Here is a 15888-nt window from a genome sequence, read left to right as displayed (position 1 = left end):
CACCCTTTGGTCCAAAGAACAGCCGTTAGTTGGGGTACGAAAACCTATAAAAAAGATCATTATCTCTAACGTCAAGTCTTCGACGCTTCTTTGTCTTTCATATCTAGGGTTTGAATGGCCAAGGCTTTCCAAACGATAGACTTCCCTGTGACAAATACAGAAGAAGTTTCTTGCTCATGCCCTAAGTGCTATCGATAAAAGAATTTTACTGTAATGTTGAAAGGTGCAGGTGATATGACCCGCAACCATCGCAAACTCAGCCTCGCAGCCACGCGAACGCAAAAGGCACAACAAGCTTTGCCAACAGCGCAGTCACGCGCCAAACGAAAGGCACAACAAGCTGCATAGGAAGCACCACATGCGCACACACACTACAAGAAAAACGTTAATTAGCGACGGATTAGCTAGAGAAAACTAGTCGTCCCTAAAATTGGAATTAGTTACAGAATTAGTGATAAAAAAATTCCGTGTCAAAATCCGTCGCTAATTAACGACGGAAACATTCCGTCGCAACTTCTTGATAGATGAGCGACAAAATTTTTTCGTCGCTAATTTGCGGTAGCGTTTGAGATAGAATGTTTCTGTCGCTAATTCGTCGGTACTTTTTGATATAAAATGACCAACTAGGTCTCTCTCTCTCTCTCTCTCTCTCTCTCTCTCTCTTGGATTACCCCCAAATCAGCTTCCCCATCTGAACGCCAGCCTCCTCTTTCCTTTCCCATCTAAACACCGGCCAACAACCGACCTCCCTGAGCCGTCGATGTGGCCTCTTACCTCACCTTCTTCTCCTCCTTCCTTCCCCATTCGTGGCCTCGCTGGAGCTGTGCCGTCGTCGACACCCCTGTCGGTCGACGTTCCTCTTCCCTTCTCCCCTTCCCCATCCGCAGTCGATCGGAGCCGGATGCCATCGCCGTCAACCATCGTTGGAGCCGCATCGTCGCTGACCCCTGCTACCCGAAGGGCATCACCTTCTTCTCCTCTTTATTGTTCGCAGCCGACTGCCCTCTTCGCATCTACACCTCCTTCCTTCCCCGTTTACCAATCGGTCGGAGTCGTGCCACCGTCATGACCACCACCGCCTCTTCCTTTGTTTCCTTTCCCCGCCATGCACGCAGTCGCCACATTCCTCTTTTCGTTCGAGCACTGACCGAAAGCGGTGCCATGACTCATCGTCGCCGCCTGGGTCTCCCGTCGCCACTGTCATTCCTACCTTGTTTAGGTATCTATCGCCGAAGGAAAATCCCTTTCCGGAAGCCATCTTCGATCTATTGTCATCCGTGGACCTAGCTGAGCCTCGGCTTTTGCCATTAGCAAGCTTCACCCTGTGCCTCCACCGCCGACACCGGACATCCACATCTCCACCACCTCTGCACGATCACCCATGCCGAAGGGTATCTCCTTGTTCTTTTGGCTTGCATGAGCACATATCTGGGGAAAACAGAGTCCATGTTCCCCTTTGATTTGTGAGATCAGTTTCTCGTTTGATTTGGAGAAATCGAGTTCCCTCCTTACTTTGAGAACTCAGTTCCCCTGCGATTTCATTCCTTTGGGTTGTTTAGGGAGCATATCAGTTGGGTGTTCTATCCCAACCGAGCTACCCTAATCTTGGTTCTGCAAGCACACAGGCGTGTTTGCTTAGTACCCCGCATTCTCCTGGATCAAAACCCCTTACCCCCCCCCCCCCCTTTCTCGCTGAATCACGGATGTGCGTGAGATTCAATCACCCACTGCTGTTTCCTTTTGTTTTTCCTGTTCTTTTGTTTTTTTTTCTTATTTGTTAATGGGTTGAATTATAGATATACTATTGATTTGATTTGTAGCCGATAATTTTATGTCGGTCGATTCCTACTATTTTCACGACTGTTCCTGTGCACTCGATTCTTGACCTAGGGAATTGTGCAGGGCTGCCCTGCATAACAGTAGGGGTATCCTTTGCATTATCGGTTCTTATTTTTGTTTTCTTGGTCTGGATTTGATTCTAATAAGTGTATATATATACACATTTCATTAGAATCGGGTACATTGATGTGTGTGCCCTCATTGGGTTGATGCACAGGCAGCGTGCGACCATAGGGTGCTGTCCAAACTTATTTTGAACTTGTTAGTGTGTCGCTTCGAGGCTTTTGCTAATCGGTTTATCGATTTGTGTTTTGATTCTTATCGCTCATGAGTGAAGGCGTATTTAGAATTTATCATTGTGTCTGCAGTTGTAGCGCTCTCTCTTTGTAGGAGGGACAAGTAGACCGTGTTGTGTGCGATGATTGCACTAGACTTCCAGAGTCTCGAGTTTCCCTTTACCTTCCATCGCATCGAAGAAGTAGGATTCTTAAACTAAAGTTTTAGAATGTTATTCATGTTGTATGATATGAATCTAAATATTAGAAATTGCATTATATTGCCTATATGAATGTGCATTGCAGGTGCGTAGCAGAGAAAAATGCATGATGCTTAATGCTAAGCATCACATGCAGCTTAAAATGCCATGCAAAAAAAATAAGAAAAATGCAAATGCAAAAGCATGCAAATCGGATAAATACCCATGGTGAGTAAGTGATGCAAGCGCATCACATGTTATTTACTTTCTTGGATGCAACACTTTCCTGTTCACACACTCACTTAGTTGTGGATATCTAGGACTGTTTTGCTAGAGTTTGGAGATCATGCTGATCATGATTTGAATGTATGAGAATAAAAGTGCTCTTATTTTTGTAGTTTGGAGACCATGCTAGTCATGGTTGTAGTTAACAGGATATTGGAGTGTATTTGTTGCAGGTACATGTTTGACATTGTTGTGATATGAATGATTGAATGTATTGCAATATTTGACTTGACTATCCATGCTTGCATGAACTTATTTTCGATTTGATTATGCATTCTATGTGAAATTGTATCATAAAAATATGCTTAAAATAAATGTATCGTGTTTGTGAATGTGATTTCATCTTTCTAAATATCTTTGTGATGTGTGTAAATATGATGTGATGGTGTTACACATGAAAATATTGAATTATCAATGCATGCATAATAATTCATAGAATTGCATTTTATGTTAAGCATGATTGAGATTAAACCATGCATGCAATCATGTTAAAAATTGAATAATGCATGTGAGCATGTATAGTAAACCATGACATGACAGGATCATGCATGAAAATGAATACAAATTTGTTATGAATATTCATAAGAGCATCTAAATTTGAATTATGCAAGTGGCATAAATTTTTTGATATCATGAATGAGTATGTGAATTTGAATTATGCAAGTGTCAAGGATTTTTGATATCATGCATAGGCATGTGAATTTGAATTATGCAAGTGACATAGATTTTAATATCATGTATGAGAGTATATGAATTTGAATCATGCAAGTGACATAAATTTTTGATATCATGCATGAGTATGTGAATTTGAATAATGCAAGAAAGTGAATGATAGCATTGCATGATAGCTTGCATTTTTGCTTTACTTTAGAGTATGCTACAAACTGTTAGTTTCATTCATTTATGCAAATGATTATCATATATATGAATGAATGTGAAATAAAATATCATGAATTAAAATATGAATAAATTTGAGTTTTCATGCACCTAGATACATTTTGTCTTCCATTTTTCCTTTTTCATATGTGAGAAACCTTTAGAATAATAGTCCTAATCAAGTTGTGCCTATGGATGATTCTGTACTGGATCTGATACTGGGAGGCTAATATATACTCGTGCTTGCGCTCAGGTGGGTCGTCTAGTATTTGGAACAATTAGAATGTGGTCATAGATGAACTTGTTGGCATATTACTTTTGGAAGCCATGTGAATTGTTTATACAAATAAAAAGTTTTAAAATTTTCTCAAAATTTAGAGTTAGGAAAGTTTTTAAAAGGTTGGATTTTTTAGGAACGTTACATAACTGAAACAAAAAAATTGCTCACCAACAATCACCAAAAAAGAATTTTTAACAGATTTGTAAACCACAATAAAGTGTTAACCAACTCAACACAAGCAACAAGTAAAATGAAGACTTTATGACCTACAATATGCAAATTATAACAAACCAACAAGGAAAAATCAGTCATTTCATTCCCATTAACTTAGAAAAATGAAACCTACTTTGTAATTTCATCTGAATGTGTGGAAAACTACTTTTGCTTGACAGTAGTTTTCTTGGAGGTGAATGACATCTCATATATATATATATATATATATATATATATATATATATATATATATATATATATATATATATATGTGTGTGTGTGTGTGTGTGTGATATATATCAAATCATTACATCCACCATCAATGCATGATAAATTAAATATTTTCTCCATCATAGTATTATTATGATTCTCTTTTAACTGGTTAAGATAATATCCGACTCTTTATAGGACAAAATGACTGCAAACCGTGAATGGATGTACCATAAGATAGTTGATAATGAGCTGTCGCTTGAATATATGGATGTTATTGACATTTTTATTGAATTTGCATTGGTAAGTGTCAGTAAAGTGGATCTCATCGGTCAGATCAGGTACCCCTGCACGATGTGTAAGAACAATCGATTTGTAGAACCTCATGGCGTTAGACATCACCTATACAGGAAGGGTTTTGTCAGTGGTTATCAGAATTGGATGCTTCATGGTGAAGAATTTTGAAACAATTTTAATGCATGGGTGAATGTGGTTTACGATAATCCATATATGAATTTGATATTTGATATCACAGGACCAGAACTTGGTTTGATCCCACAGCAACAAGAGTCGACAAAGCCTCAGCATTATGGAGGTGAATCATAAATCAAGGTTTGAAATATATGAACCATTCATATTAGCATCGCAAGCTCAACAAGTTTACTATACTTCATATCCGAATATAAGGAAGTCAGATTGAAATGAATGGTGGGCGGTTTGCAAGGTGAAGTCTAAACTATACTCTGAGTATGATCAGTTACAGGAAGACAAGATTGTTGAAGAAGATGATTACTATCAATCAGATGATATGTATGACTTTTCTTATGGTCACGATGTCATACATGGTCTGTATGTCACATCTTCATTGTTTGATGACACACATATGAAAGAATGTGATCCAAATGATGTACTAAGTGGATGGCCGCCCAATGAAGAAGAAGATTAAGAGGACGAAAAGGAGGAGGAGGAAGAAGAAAAATATGAAAGTCAAACAAGTGATGAGGAAGCATACTCGAGCTAGTAAAATACATCTTTTAATACATACCACATTACTTTCTTATATGCACCATCTATTTTAACATTATATCTTGCATATCATGTTACATTCCATGCATACTTAGCATGTACATGCACAATTCATGCATAGTTATAAAATTAATTTATGTAGGACCTTTAAATCTTTACATTTCATGCATATGTCATGTCCATGCATGCCATGCTAAGATTAAGAGTTATGTAACTGATCTAAATAATATTTTTATTTATTAGAATATGGTTTGTGAAGGTCGCAGTGATCGAGCACCCAGTGGTCGAGGACCAAGTGGAGGCCGTGGGACAACATTAGGTAGATGTCTTTATGTTATATTTAAATATAGGCATTCATTATGTTTTTGCTTATATGTTGATATAAAAATTGTTACTTGTTAATCATCTTTATAGAATCTCAGCTTAGTGATCGCCAGTCTCAGCTTTCATCTTTACGTACAACTTCGATATGTATATCATTTAAATAATTATATACTTGATTAGTTTAAATATAAATTGTGTAAATTTCTAACTCATTGTTCTATAGATGATGTTTCGCCTGCACATGACCCACCTACACCAGCTACTCATACACATCACGAATCAGCACCAGTTGGTATGTATAGTTCCATAATGGTTAAAGTTATTTACTCAACATGTAGATAGAATATGTACATGGATTTTCTTATTTTTGTACAACAGTCCAAGAGAGTCGTACGGATGCTGGGTCTTCTCAGTCTAACACACGACGACTCATTGAAATAGTGTATATCGATAGTCGACCGTAAGCATTTCATTGTCACTTGTCCAATACTTATCTTATAAATAGTGTATATTGATAGTCGATTGTTAATGTGTTCCAATTCATACGCAGCGCGAGGTTTGAGCCACAAGAAGTGATTCGAGAAATTAGAAAGTCACTAGTTCAACATCTTTCAGGACAGGTCACTCAATGAAAAAAGTATCTGAAGAAGGTGTTGGACAGATTATGGTCCTTATTCACGGTATACAATCATTTATCATAGATAATGTGTTTCATATTTAATTGTTTGTTATAGTCATGTGTACTAACTTTCTGAAATTATTTATAGGCTTTGAATCGCTTTGCGACTGCGAAGGAGGAGCAAAACGCGAGGCTAGTGTGGCAGAAGCTGACTGCCAGTCGATTTGCCGATATGCTTCACAATATGAAGACTGCAACAATAAAAGTAGCTGGTGGGATAGATGATCCACTGCAGTGGAAGGGCCATGATCATTTTACTATCAGAAAAGATTATTGGGATGCAATGTGCGACAAGTGGGCGAGCCATGAATTTTGAAACCGCTGAGCAAAGGATGCATAGAACCGAGCAAAGATACCCAATGCTCATCTACACACAAGTGGTTCTAGGACTTTTGGGAGCTACCAAAAGAAAATGGTAACTCATCAATATATATATAGTTAAATTTATAAGTATTTCTGCATACTTTCTAATTACTTTTTTTATCATTTAACCTTGCAGGAAGCCGAAAAAGGAGGCCATGTGCCTTACAAGGATGTGTTTGTTGAAACACATAAACATAAGAGTACAGGAGAGTTCGTATTAGAGAAGGCGAGAGCAATAACGGTATGTATTTATTGTATTAATAAATATTGTAATATACAAGTTATCATAAATTACATTATCATAAACATTATAATTATTAATTATTAATTCATACTGTAATCATTACTTTGTAGGAGTCATGCGAGCAACAGATGGTAGAACGATATGGCGGTGACTCCACTCACAATCCACCTTTTGATCCTGCAGCATGTGTGACTGCAACCAGTGAACCCCAAAAAGGTAGTGTGTTCGAGTTTGGGAGTAATATGAACACCACAACAATCATTGCCTCCTCCAGCCAGGGCTCAGAGTTATCTCGCCAGCTTCAACTCTCAGCGTCCGATTGACCTTGCTATTTCTTGGGATGGTGTCCGCCAACTTCTTCAGGATACAATGCGTGACTTTTTACATAAAGTCATTCTCAACCTTGTCCATAATGAGTTGTGCAACTTTTTGGGGACAAGGGAACTTCGTGTGCCTTCAACATGAGCTCCGGTGCCCGTCAGGTACGTATAACGTTTATTTCAATACATATCTAAAGTTTCATATCATTAGTTTCATGTCGTTAGATTTCAATACGTATATGCCTATAATATTTCATTATGATTATATTAGTTGAATTTGACTATTCTTTAATATGTGAATTTTACTATACTTTAATATAGCAACTGTGTACAACATATAATTTGTGTCAAGTAATAGAATACTTACATCAGAGTTTAGGTTAGAGATTAGAAGTGTGCATCGGTCATTAGTACCAGTAATACAAGGAATTGGTATTGGATGTAGTTATTACCACATTTAAGCTAATTGAATTAACAATAAGATTCAGATTCGGATGTACAAGAATTATATCAGAAAAAAATTGATTTGGAAGCCAACTTTTTTAAGTATAATTTTGGAAACAGTACTATGCTGCCTGTGTTTTGCTTGTCTCATTTAAGTATAATTTCAGACTTTTTTGTTGTGCTTTTAAGTTCCCAAAACCTTTTTCAATAGTTGAAAAAAAAATAAAGTTACAAGATTCATTCTTATCATTACCCATTAGTCTCCACACAATAATATGCTTTGCTTTTGACATGTAATTTGAGGTCAGAGATTCTATATGGTTTTATATTGGTTTTTTTATTGGCATTCTGCTTGATTATTGTTGGAATTGGAAGATACAAAAGGATTTTTGTTTCTACTCTTTAATTTAATAACTTTGCTTATATGCCATTCTTTCCTCGAGTCATTCTTGTGTCAAGTTCACTTATGTTTCTGTTCTATTTTATGTTGATTTCTTTTTTTTTTCTGAATCATTTATTTAATTATTTATATGGAGTTTTATGTGTTGAAGTAATATTGGGTTGGTCTTTTGGTAATAGTTTCATTCTGACTTAAACATTCTATTATGATATATGCTTAAATAATCTATTCTTTGTTCAGAATGAGTTTATCAAATGCCCACATCATGAAGCCCTTGACTAATCATCCCCAAAATGGAGGATAAAAAAAAAAGAAAAAAGCAAAAGTATGGCCATTAACACATGCATTGTTAACCTTTGCTGTGTTGCCATGAGTACTCGGTAGGACATTGACACAACCTGAACTCAGAATCTCATGGCCAATTGGCAATGGCTATCAATTCAGAACCTCAACTAATATTTTTAGGGACTCTACATGTACTGTTTGTTGGCCTCTGAATTCTGTTAATGTCCTTCACTTTATTGCTAGTCTATGTGTCATTCAGCCATGTTACCTTGATTGCCTTAATTAGGTGCATTGCATATAATTTATTTCATTATAGCTTGTTTATCAATACTAACATTTTGGTTCTCTTATAGGATGCTGGAGATGATCAACATAAAGGAGCTGATGGAGGCATGGATGGAGGGGCAGATCGAGACAATGAAGAGGATGATGCTCCGAATCTTGGCGAGGAGCAGCTTCATGTGTTGAATTTGTTTCACGTACTTGTTGTTTCAAACAAAACTCTTTGTATATGTTCACTTATAACTAATTAGAACTTAGCGAGGATTATACTGGGTTGTTAAATTTGTTTCACTTATAACTTATGTTAAATTTGTTTCACATACTTTGTAAATGTATTTTTTATGTGTACTTTGTCTTTTATACACAACAACAACAACAACAACAACTACGCCTTCATCCCAAAACAATTGGGGTCAGCGATATGAACCAAAAAAGAAATTCATTTTTGGTCTTCCACATGAATCCTTTTCCTCCAATCATTTCTATCCAACGCCATGTCCTCGGTGAGGTTCAAAGCATTCATATCCTTTCCTATCATCTCCATCCAAGTCTTCCTAGGCCTACCCCGACCTCTTTTAACTAATATATTTTCCCATTTCTCCAACCTTCTAACTGGAGCATCATTAGGCCTTCGCTGAATATGTCCAAACCACCGTAAACGATTCTCTCGCATCTTATTTTCAATGGGTGCAACACCTACCTTCTTACGTATCTCTTCGTTCTGAATCTTATCTTTTATTGTATTTCCACACATCCATCTAAGCATCCGCATCTCAGCTACACTCATTTTTTGAATATGATGTCTCTTGGCAGCCCAACATTCCGTACCATATAGTAAAGCGGGTCTAATAGTCGTCCTATAAAACTTTCCCTTCAACCGCAATGGCATTCTACGATCGCACAACACTCCAGTAGCACTTTTCCATTTCATCCACCCAACCTTTATCCTATGATTTACATCTCCATCAATTTCTCCATACTTTTGAATGATGGATCCCAAATATTTGAAATAATCATTCACCGGTATATCTTGCTCACCAAGCTTCACTACACTCCCATCACCGGTATAAGTTGTCTTTTATACACAACTTATATAAATTGTATAACAAAATTTTTTTCTCGATATTTATATTTTGAGACGGATTAGCGACAGATATTATCCATCGCTAATATTCAGCGATGGATTTTCTGAAGAAATTCAGTCACAAAATGGTGATTGTATTTGGCGATGAATAATATCTGTCACCAATTTAGCGACGGATTAGGGACGGATATTTGTCTGTCTCAAAAACTGAATCAGTTGATGTTTTGCGATGGAATGTAATCCATCGCTAATCCGTCGCTAAATTGATGCCAGAATTTAGAGACATATATGTATTTGTCATTAAATTTTTATGATGGATTAACGACAGATATGTATCTGTCACAAAACTAAATCAGTGCTTATTTAGCGATGAACTCGCGAAGGATCATGGCATTCGCTAATCCATCACAAATTAGCAACGGAAGTAGCGATAAACCAGTTCTGTCACTAATTAGCGACCAAGGAATTGCGACAGACGCTATCCATTGCTAAGTTGTCGTCAATTCGTCGCTAAACAGTTCAGCGATGGATTAGCGTCGGATAGCGTCCGTCACTAAACCATAGAATTCTTGTAGTGACAACCACCATGTTGTGCGCTTGTGCACGTGGGCAGCGCCACAGGGGAAGCTGATTGGGCAGACAGCCACCACTAACCCGTGGTTGTTAGTGTGAAAATCATTTAGGCCCTGTTTGAAAACTAATAGTTGGGATAGGAAGTGCCATTTGAGGAAGTGGGAACTGCCAAATCCTGGATTTGGCAACTACCACTGTGGATTCCATTCTTTAGTGTAAACACTCACTTCCCATCCCAAATGCATAAACACCCATCCCAGCTACTCGTTTCCAAACAACCACCACAAGGTAGTTTGACAAAGTTTTTGCAAAATACATTAACTCCTATCCCAGCACCTAGTTTCCAAATAGTGCCTTACGGTTTTTATTTTATGATTTGTAGTTTTATAAAAGCCACCCTTTACCATCTTTTGAGATCTTCGGAAAGCTGAATTAAAATTGAAAAGAAGCATAGCGTCTTTCCTCGTTCCTTCTCTCTTCTTCATTTCGTCTTCTTCCTCTTGAATGTGTTGAGAAACTAGCAAGAGCCTAAGGCTCATTATTTTTACTGATAATGAGATCATTAACATATATTAAGATGACCACAAACTCGTTGCCTAATCTTTAGGTGAACATAAAGTAATTGACCATTGATTGAGAAAAGCCATATTTGACTAAGGCATGGGCAAATTTAGCAAAATAGCTTCTCGGGGCTTGTTTAAGTTTGTGCAATGACTTGTTTAGTTTGCACACAATTGATGACTCTCTCTTTCGAGAAAAACCTGATGGTAAGGACATATACACTTCTTAGTTCAATGATCTGTTTAGATTGTGGTTGAGCTATAAGTGCTAACCTAGGACTTTGAAATTGTTCGCAGATCTATTCATGATTAAATGTATGTCTCATATTGATAATTCATGCTATTTGTGTTTAATTGCAATTGTAGTAAATTTGTAACTGCATATTAATGCATTTTTAATAGCATGAAAAATTTTATAGGTACTGACAAAAAAGTACAACTATTGTGAATTTTTTAGCATGTTGTATTATTTTAAAAATGGCATGCTTTGAGAATATAATTTCAAAAGGATAAGAAAAGTTACACAATGATTTAGAAATTATCATATTTGAAAGATCGCGGACAAGCGAGTCAGTCAAATGTATATCAGTGTCAGCACCAATCCTGTAAAAATTTCAGTAGTCTCTATGAGACATAATTCTCAATATCAGATAGTCTGGACACTTAAAGGTTAAAACAAACCTTTGACCCTCAACCATGACTGATTAGAAGGAGAAATAGCTAGACAATCCAACCTTGTGCATGCATGTTAACAGTTGCACTGTGATTTACCAATGAAGTGATTCCTTGACAAAGGAACTACGAATACTTGGTGTAGACATAAGGGTAAAATATGAAAATGAAATGTTTGAATAAACATCCCTTGAAAGTTTGAATGCCTATAGTTTTGATCGAGCTAGTGGCGCCTCAGGTTATTGAATCAGGATAGTCATTTAATTCTGTGAAATATTTGTTAGCATGACATTTAATTCAAAAGCAATCTAATTTGAAAGATATTAATACGGTTTATACATATAGGATAAGCAAGTAGATACATAATTATATGTTTAATTAATTATTTAAATTGATTGTTATAATCATAAAAAAATGTGAGGTGTAAACAATTCTTTATGATTATTTAGATTAAATTATTTTAGTTATATACATAAATCATAAGGGATTATGAGATGAAAGCAATTCTTTATGATCATTAAATTAATTACAAGTAATTAGATTTAGTTCAGTTAAAGAGATTTTTATATAAAATGAAATAAGAATATACATTAATAAATGCAAAGTTCAATTGTGATTGTTGAAAAACACATAAAGAAGATGTGTCTTATGTATGTATGTCATGTAATGTCACATATAAGAGATGTGACATATTTTTGTGTACGTTATTCCATAAATGCTAGACCCGATAGAGGTTTACTAGCACATTTTATGACATTAAGTTGTCCCATTTGTTTTACTTAAATTTTTTTAGGTTCACAGAAATGAATGGATGTATGCTACAATATACAAGGATTCAATTTAAATTTTGGTATAGATTAGGTTGATTTGAACTGTATCTGAGTCTTTATGTTTTTGGCTTGTATAGACTCTGATACTCATTCAATAGAATGAAATATTTTTGAAATAATTGTTATGGTTTGGTTTTTTGTCACTTTTGAAATTGTGATGGGTTTAAAGATCAGGCAAATTTTTTATTTAAAAAATGACTTATATTGTCTTAAAAAAAATTGAAGTCTCTAAATTTTTGGGGCGTTGCATGAGATGTCCTCAGCTTGTTGGTCTTTAAGAATAAGAATAAGAATAAAATTGGATTTGTTTAGATACTAATAGGAATAAAATTGGATTTGTTTAGATACTGAAGAAGGGGCAACATGAATGTCATTAGGGAGAACTTCATTGGGGTGTGTTAAAATATCTTTTACCAATTGGTTATAGGAGTATCATGCATTGAGATGCTTTATTTAGGTGTGATTAGGTATCTTTTTTACCAAGGGCATGCTTGAAAATGAGAAAGATATAGGAAAAGTGATGCAAAATGAAAAATCAGTATGGATTTTTGGACCCTTCCAAACAAGTGAACTTTTTTGCTGAGAGAGTTTTTTTTTTAAAAAGTATACTTTTTTATAAGAAACATTCTTTCATTTTTTTTTTTTTTTGGGGGGGTGGGGGGGTTGGAGGAATGTTTCCTATCAAGAAAAAAATTATTTTTACATCCCCCACCACCCATCTCACCATCACCACCACCATCCATCTCACCGCTACCCACTACCCACCACCATCACCACCACCCTCCTCTCTCTCTCATTTTTCCCACTATGTTTTTCTCATGCTACACAAACAAGCAAAAAAAAATTCTTTTAGAAAACTTCTCATATCAAAATCTCTCTTGGTCAAAACTTTCTTTTCCTATGAGAGTTTTTCTCTCTTCCAAATATGGCCCAATGCAACACGAGTACGATTCATGGGAAACTTCATTGCTCTGTTCAAGCACACCAATGATGATACCAATAATATTATGATATTAACAAAAAATTGTAGTTATTCGGAGAAAAGCAGTTTGCATATCTTACACGCCTAACCGAAACAGCTGAGAAGATGTTTTTTTTCAATTATACACGTTGGTCAAGAATTCATTTTCTTTATTAAATTCTTGGAGGCTACGGATCCCTAGCAATAAATAGGGGAAGTATGGGAGGAAGGTGCACCAACATGGCGTTCTTCATTCGTTTCATCCGCTTGCTTATTTCTGTACTTGCTCTCGCTACTGTTTCTGGCCTAGCGGATGGTGCAATGCGTTATCCACCGCGGGGATTTCTAAATCCCCCCTCCCCATATGCTAAAAATCGGAGTTTCCGATCTGCAGTAAAGCATCCGAATTTCCAAAATATCCACCACTAGGCTGTCACAACGGCACTCGTACAAGCCTTCGTATTTGATGGTTATGAGAAATAATCTGGCTACAGAGATCATCATGTGAAGGTCATTCCTCAGATGTACTTGTCTATTGCTTTACTTGTATTGGATTATGTACTTCTTTATCAATTTATTTTCCAACGGCCAAGTACCACAACCTTAACCTAGTTGCTGTTTGTTGCGTCCACATAACCGACAGTTGTTCAATTCATGAATCACCTTGTTCCTTCAAAAAAAAAAAGTGTGTAAAGATTTAATGACCATCCTGAGTTTATTTTTATTTTTACAAAAATAATGCTCTATCAAAAAAAAAAAAAAGAACAGTATCCTTTTTCTTCGAAAGAAAGGAAATTTATGGAGACGCAGAAAGCATTAGTACAATATGTAAACGAGTAGGGTCACGAGACATCACATACTACTGAACAAGAAACGATCCAACAACGAGTCGATCCCGTGATTGGCAAGCCACCATTCGCAAAAGCCTTTTGCTGACATCCGGAACTTCTCCGAGAACGCTCTATTGTCGAATACAGTGTTCTATAGCAGAGTCAGTCTGGAGCCTACCTTCAATCTAGGAATTTCTGCATCAAACTGAATCCAAAACAATTCTGCAGAAATGAATTCGATTCTCGTGTTTACGGTACAGAGTACACAGACGAAGAGCGTAGGATCAACTCTGCTCCTCTTCTTTGACAGAAGTTAGCCCCGCTGAACCAAAACACGGTTTGAGAAATATTGTTGCAGCATGCCATGGCAGGCCTGTTGGGAGACGGATTTTCTTGCTCGTTGCCAATGATGGTGATGAGACAGAAGCCGAAAAACTAAGGAGGGCCACTTGCACATCAAAATTACTTGATTACTTCAGAATCACGGTACTGTCTGTCAAAGTCTTCGACGCTTCTTTGTCTTTCATATCTAGGGTTTGAATGGCCAAGGCTTTCCAAACGATAGACTTCCCTGTGACAAATACAGAAGAAGTTTCTTGCTCATGTCCTAAGTGCTTTCGATAAAAGAATTCTACTGTAATGTTGAAAGGTGCACGATAGTCTCTGTCAAAAAAAAGTCCACAAAAATTTCTGTTAGAAAAAAGAGCACAAAAATGAAAATAGTCGCCGGTTTCCAAAATAAAAACAAAAGACATGGTCCCATCGTCATTGCCATCTCAAGGCCTTTAATAAATGCACAAATTGAAAAATAGAGGTCAACTTCCGGCATAAAACAAAAGTATGCAATGTATTAGAAGGAAACTAAGAAAATAGAGGTCTACTCCGTTCGGATGGTGTTGGGGATGATGATGGATTCTTTGATAACGAATGTACATTGAAGGAAGTTTTGGAAGCGATTAAACTACAGCTTTCACCATCTTCTTGCTCGAATGTTGTAACGGAGTTGAAGATGGAGGAGCTTGAAAGGATGCATGCAGTGTTGGCTAGAGCATCTTTAAGGGTATTCTTTTCCCAGGGATTGCAAGGGTTGTAGCGATTACAATGAAGATTTTAACGTGGAATGTGCGTGGCTTGGGTGGTTGCGATAAGCAAAATTTTATATCAAATATGATCTCACAAAAGAGGCCGGATATCATTTGTATCCAAGAAACTAAAATAAATTCCACCGACAAAGCGTTTTTGATGTGATAGGAACTGTAATTTTATTCAGCGACCTGCGAGGGGCCAGTCGGGGGCATTCTTGTTGCATAGAGAGAAGACCCAGTTGGGTCCGTAGCTTATATTGGCGAGTACTCGATATCAGTTTACTTCCGGGATCTTGCTATCGTCCCATTATTGCTTACTGTGGTTTATGGATCATGCCGAGCTTGGATGGATTAAAAATGAAGTCGTCCCTGTTGGGTCATTTCCGGCATCGCCTCCCCTGTGACAAGGAAAAACCAAAAAACTGTTATTTAAAACAGTAAATCACACATGAGAGGGCTGCGTACCTGAGGCAGCCATTGACGAGCTGCTGTGCTTGCCGGCGACTGGGGATCGGCTGGAGCAAGTGGTGGCTGGAGTAAGGGAAAGCTCCGCTCCTCAGTCGGATTGCAGCCCTCCAACGAACGCAGGCTCCTTCAGCAATCGGTGAGCAGGATCCCACTTCCCTTCTCAATGTTTCTGTATTTTTGTACATACAAAGGGTCGCTCATGGATACCTTCTTATAAGCACAAAATGAGAACGGTTGAGTAACCGTTCCCTCGCATTTTATGCAGGTTTAACGGAAGGAA

At 37.1% G+C, this 15888-nt stretch overlaps 1 protein-coding gene across 1 annotated transcript in view; it reads right to left on the bottom strand.

Annotated features, from left to right (window-relative positions):
* Positions 1 to 1317: 1317 nt before the first annotated feature.
* LOC149840825 (UPF0481 protein At3g47200-like) overlaps positions 1318 to 15888 on the bottom strand; it is a 32492-nt gene continuing 17921 nt past the window's right edge. The window contains exon 3 of the mRNA XM_090005140.1: positions 1318 to 1428. Coding sequence (XP_089861266.1) covers positions 1318 to 1428 — 111 coding nt within the window. The remainder of the gene's footprint in view (positions 1429 to 15888) is intronic.

This window comes from Nuphar pumila, chromosome 4 (genome assembly GCF_984573655.1).
Source record: "Nuphar pumila chromosome 4, dmNupPumi1.hap1.1, whole genome shotgun sequence".
In the NCBI taxonomy this organism is placed as follows: domain Eukaryota; kingdom Viridiplantae; phylum Streptophyta; class Magnoliopsida; order Nymphaeales; family Nymphaeaceae; genus Nuphar; species Nuphar pumila.
The sequence above is the reverse complement of the archived record's forward strand: the minus strand, read 5'-3'. Positions and strand labels throughout refer to the sequence as shown.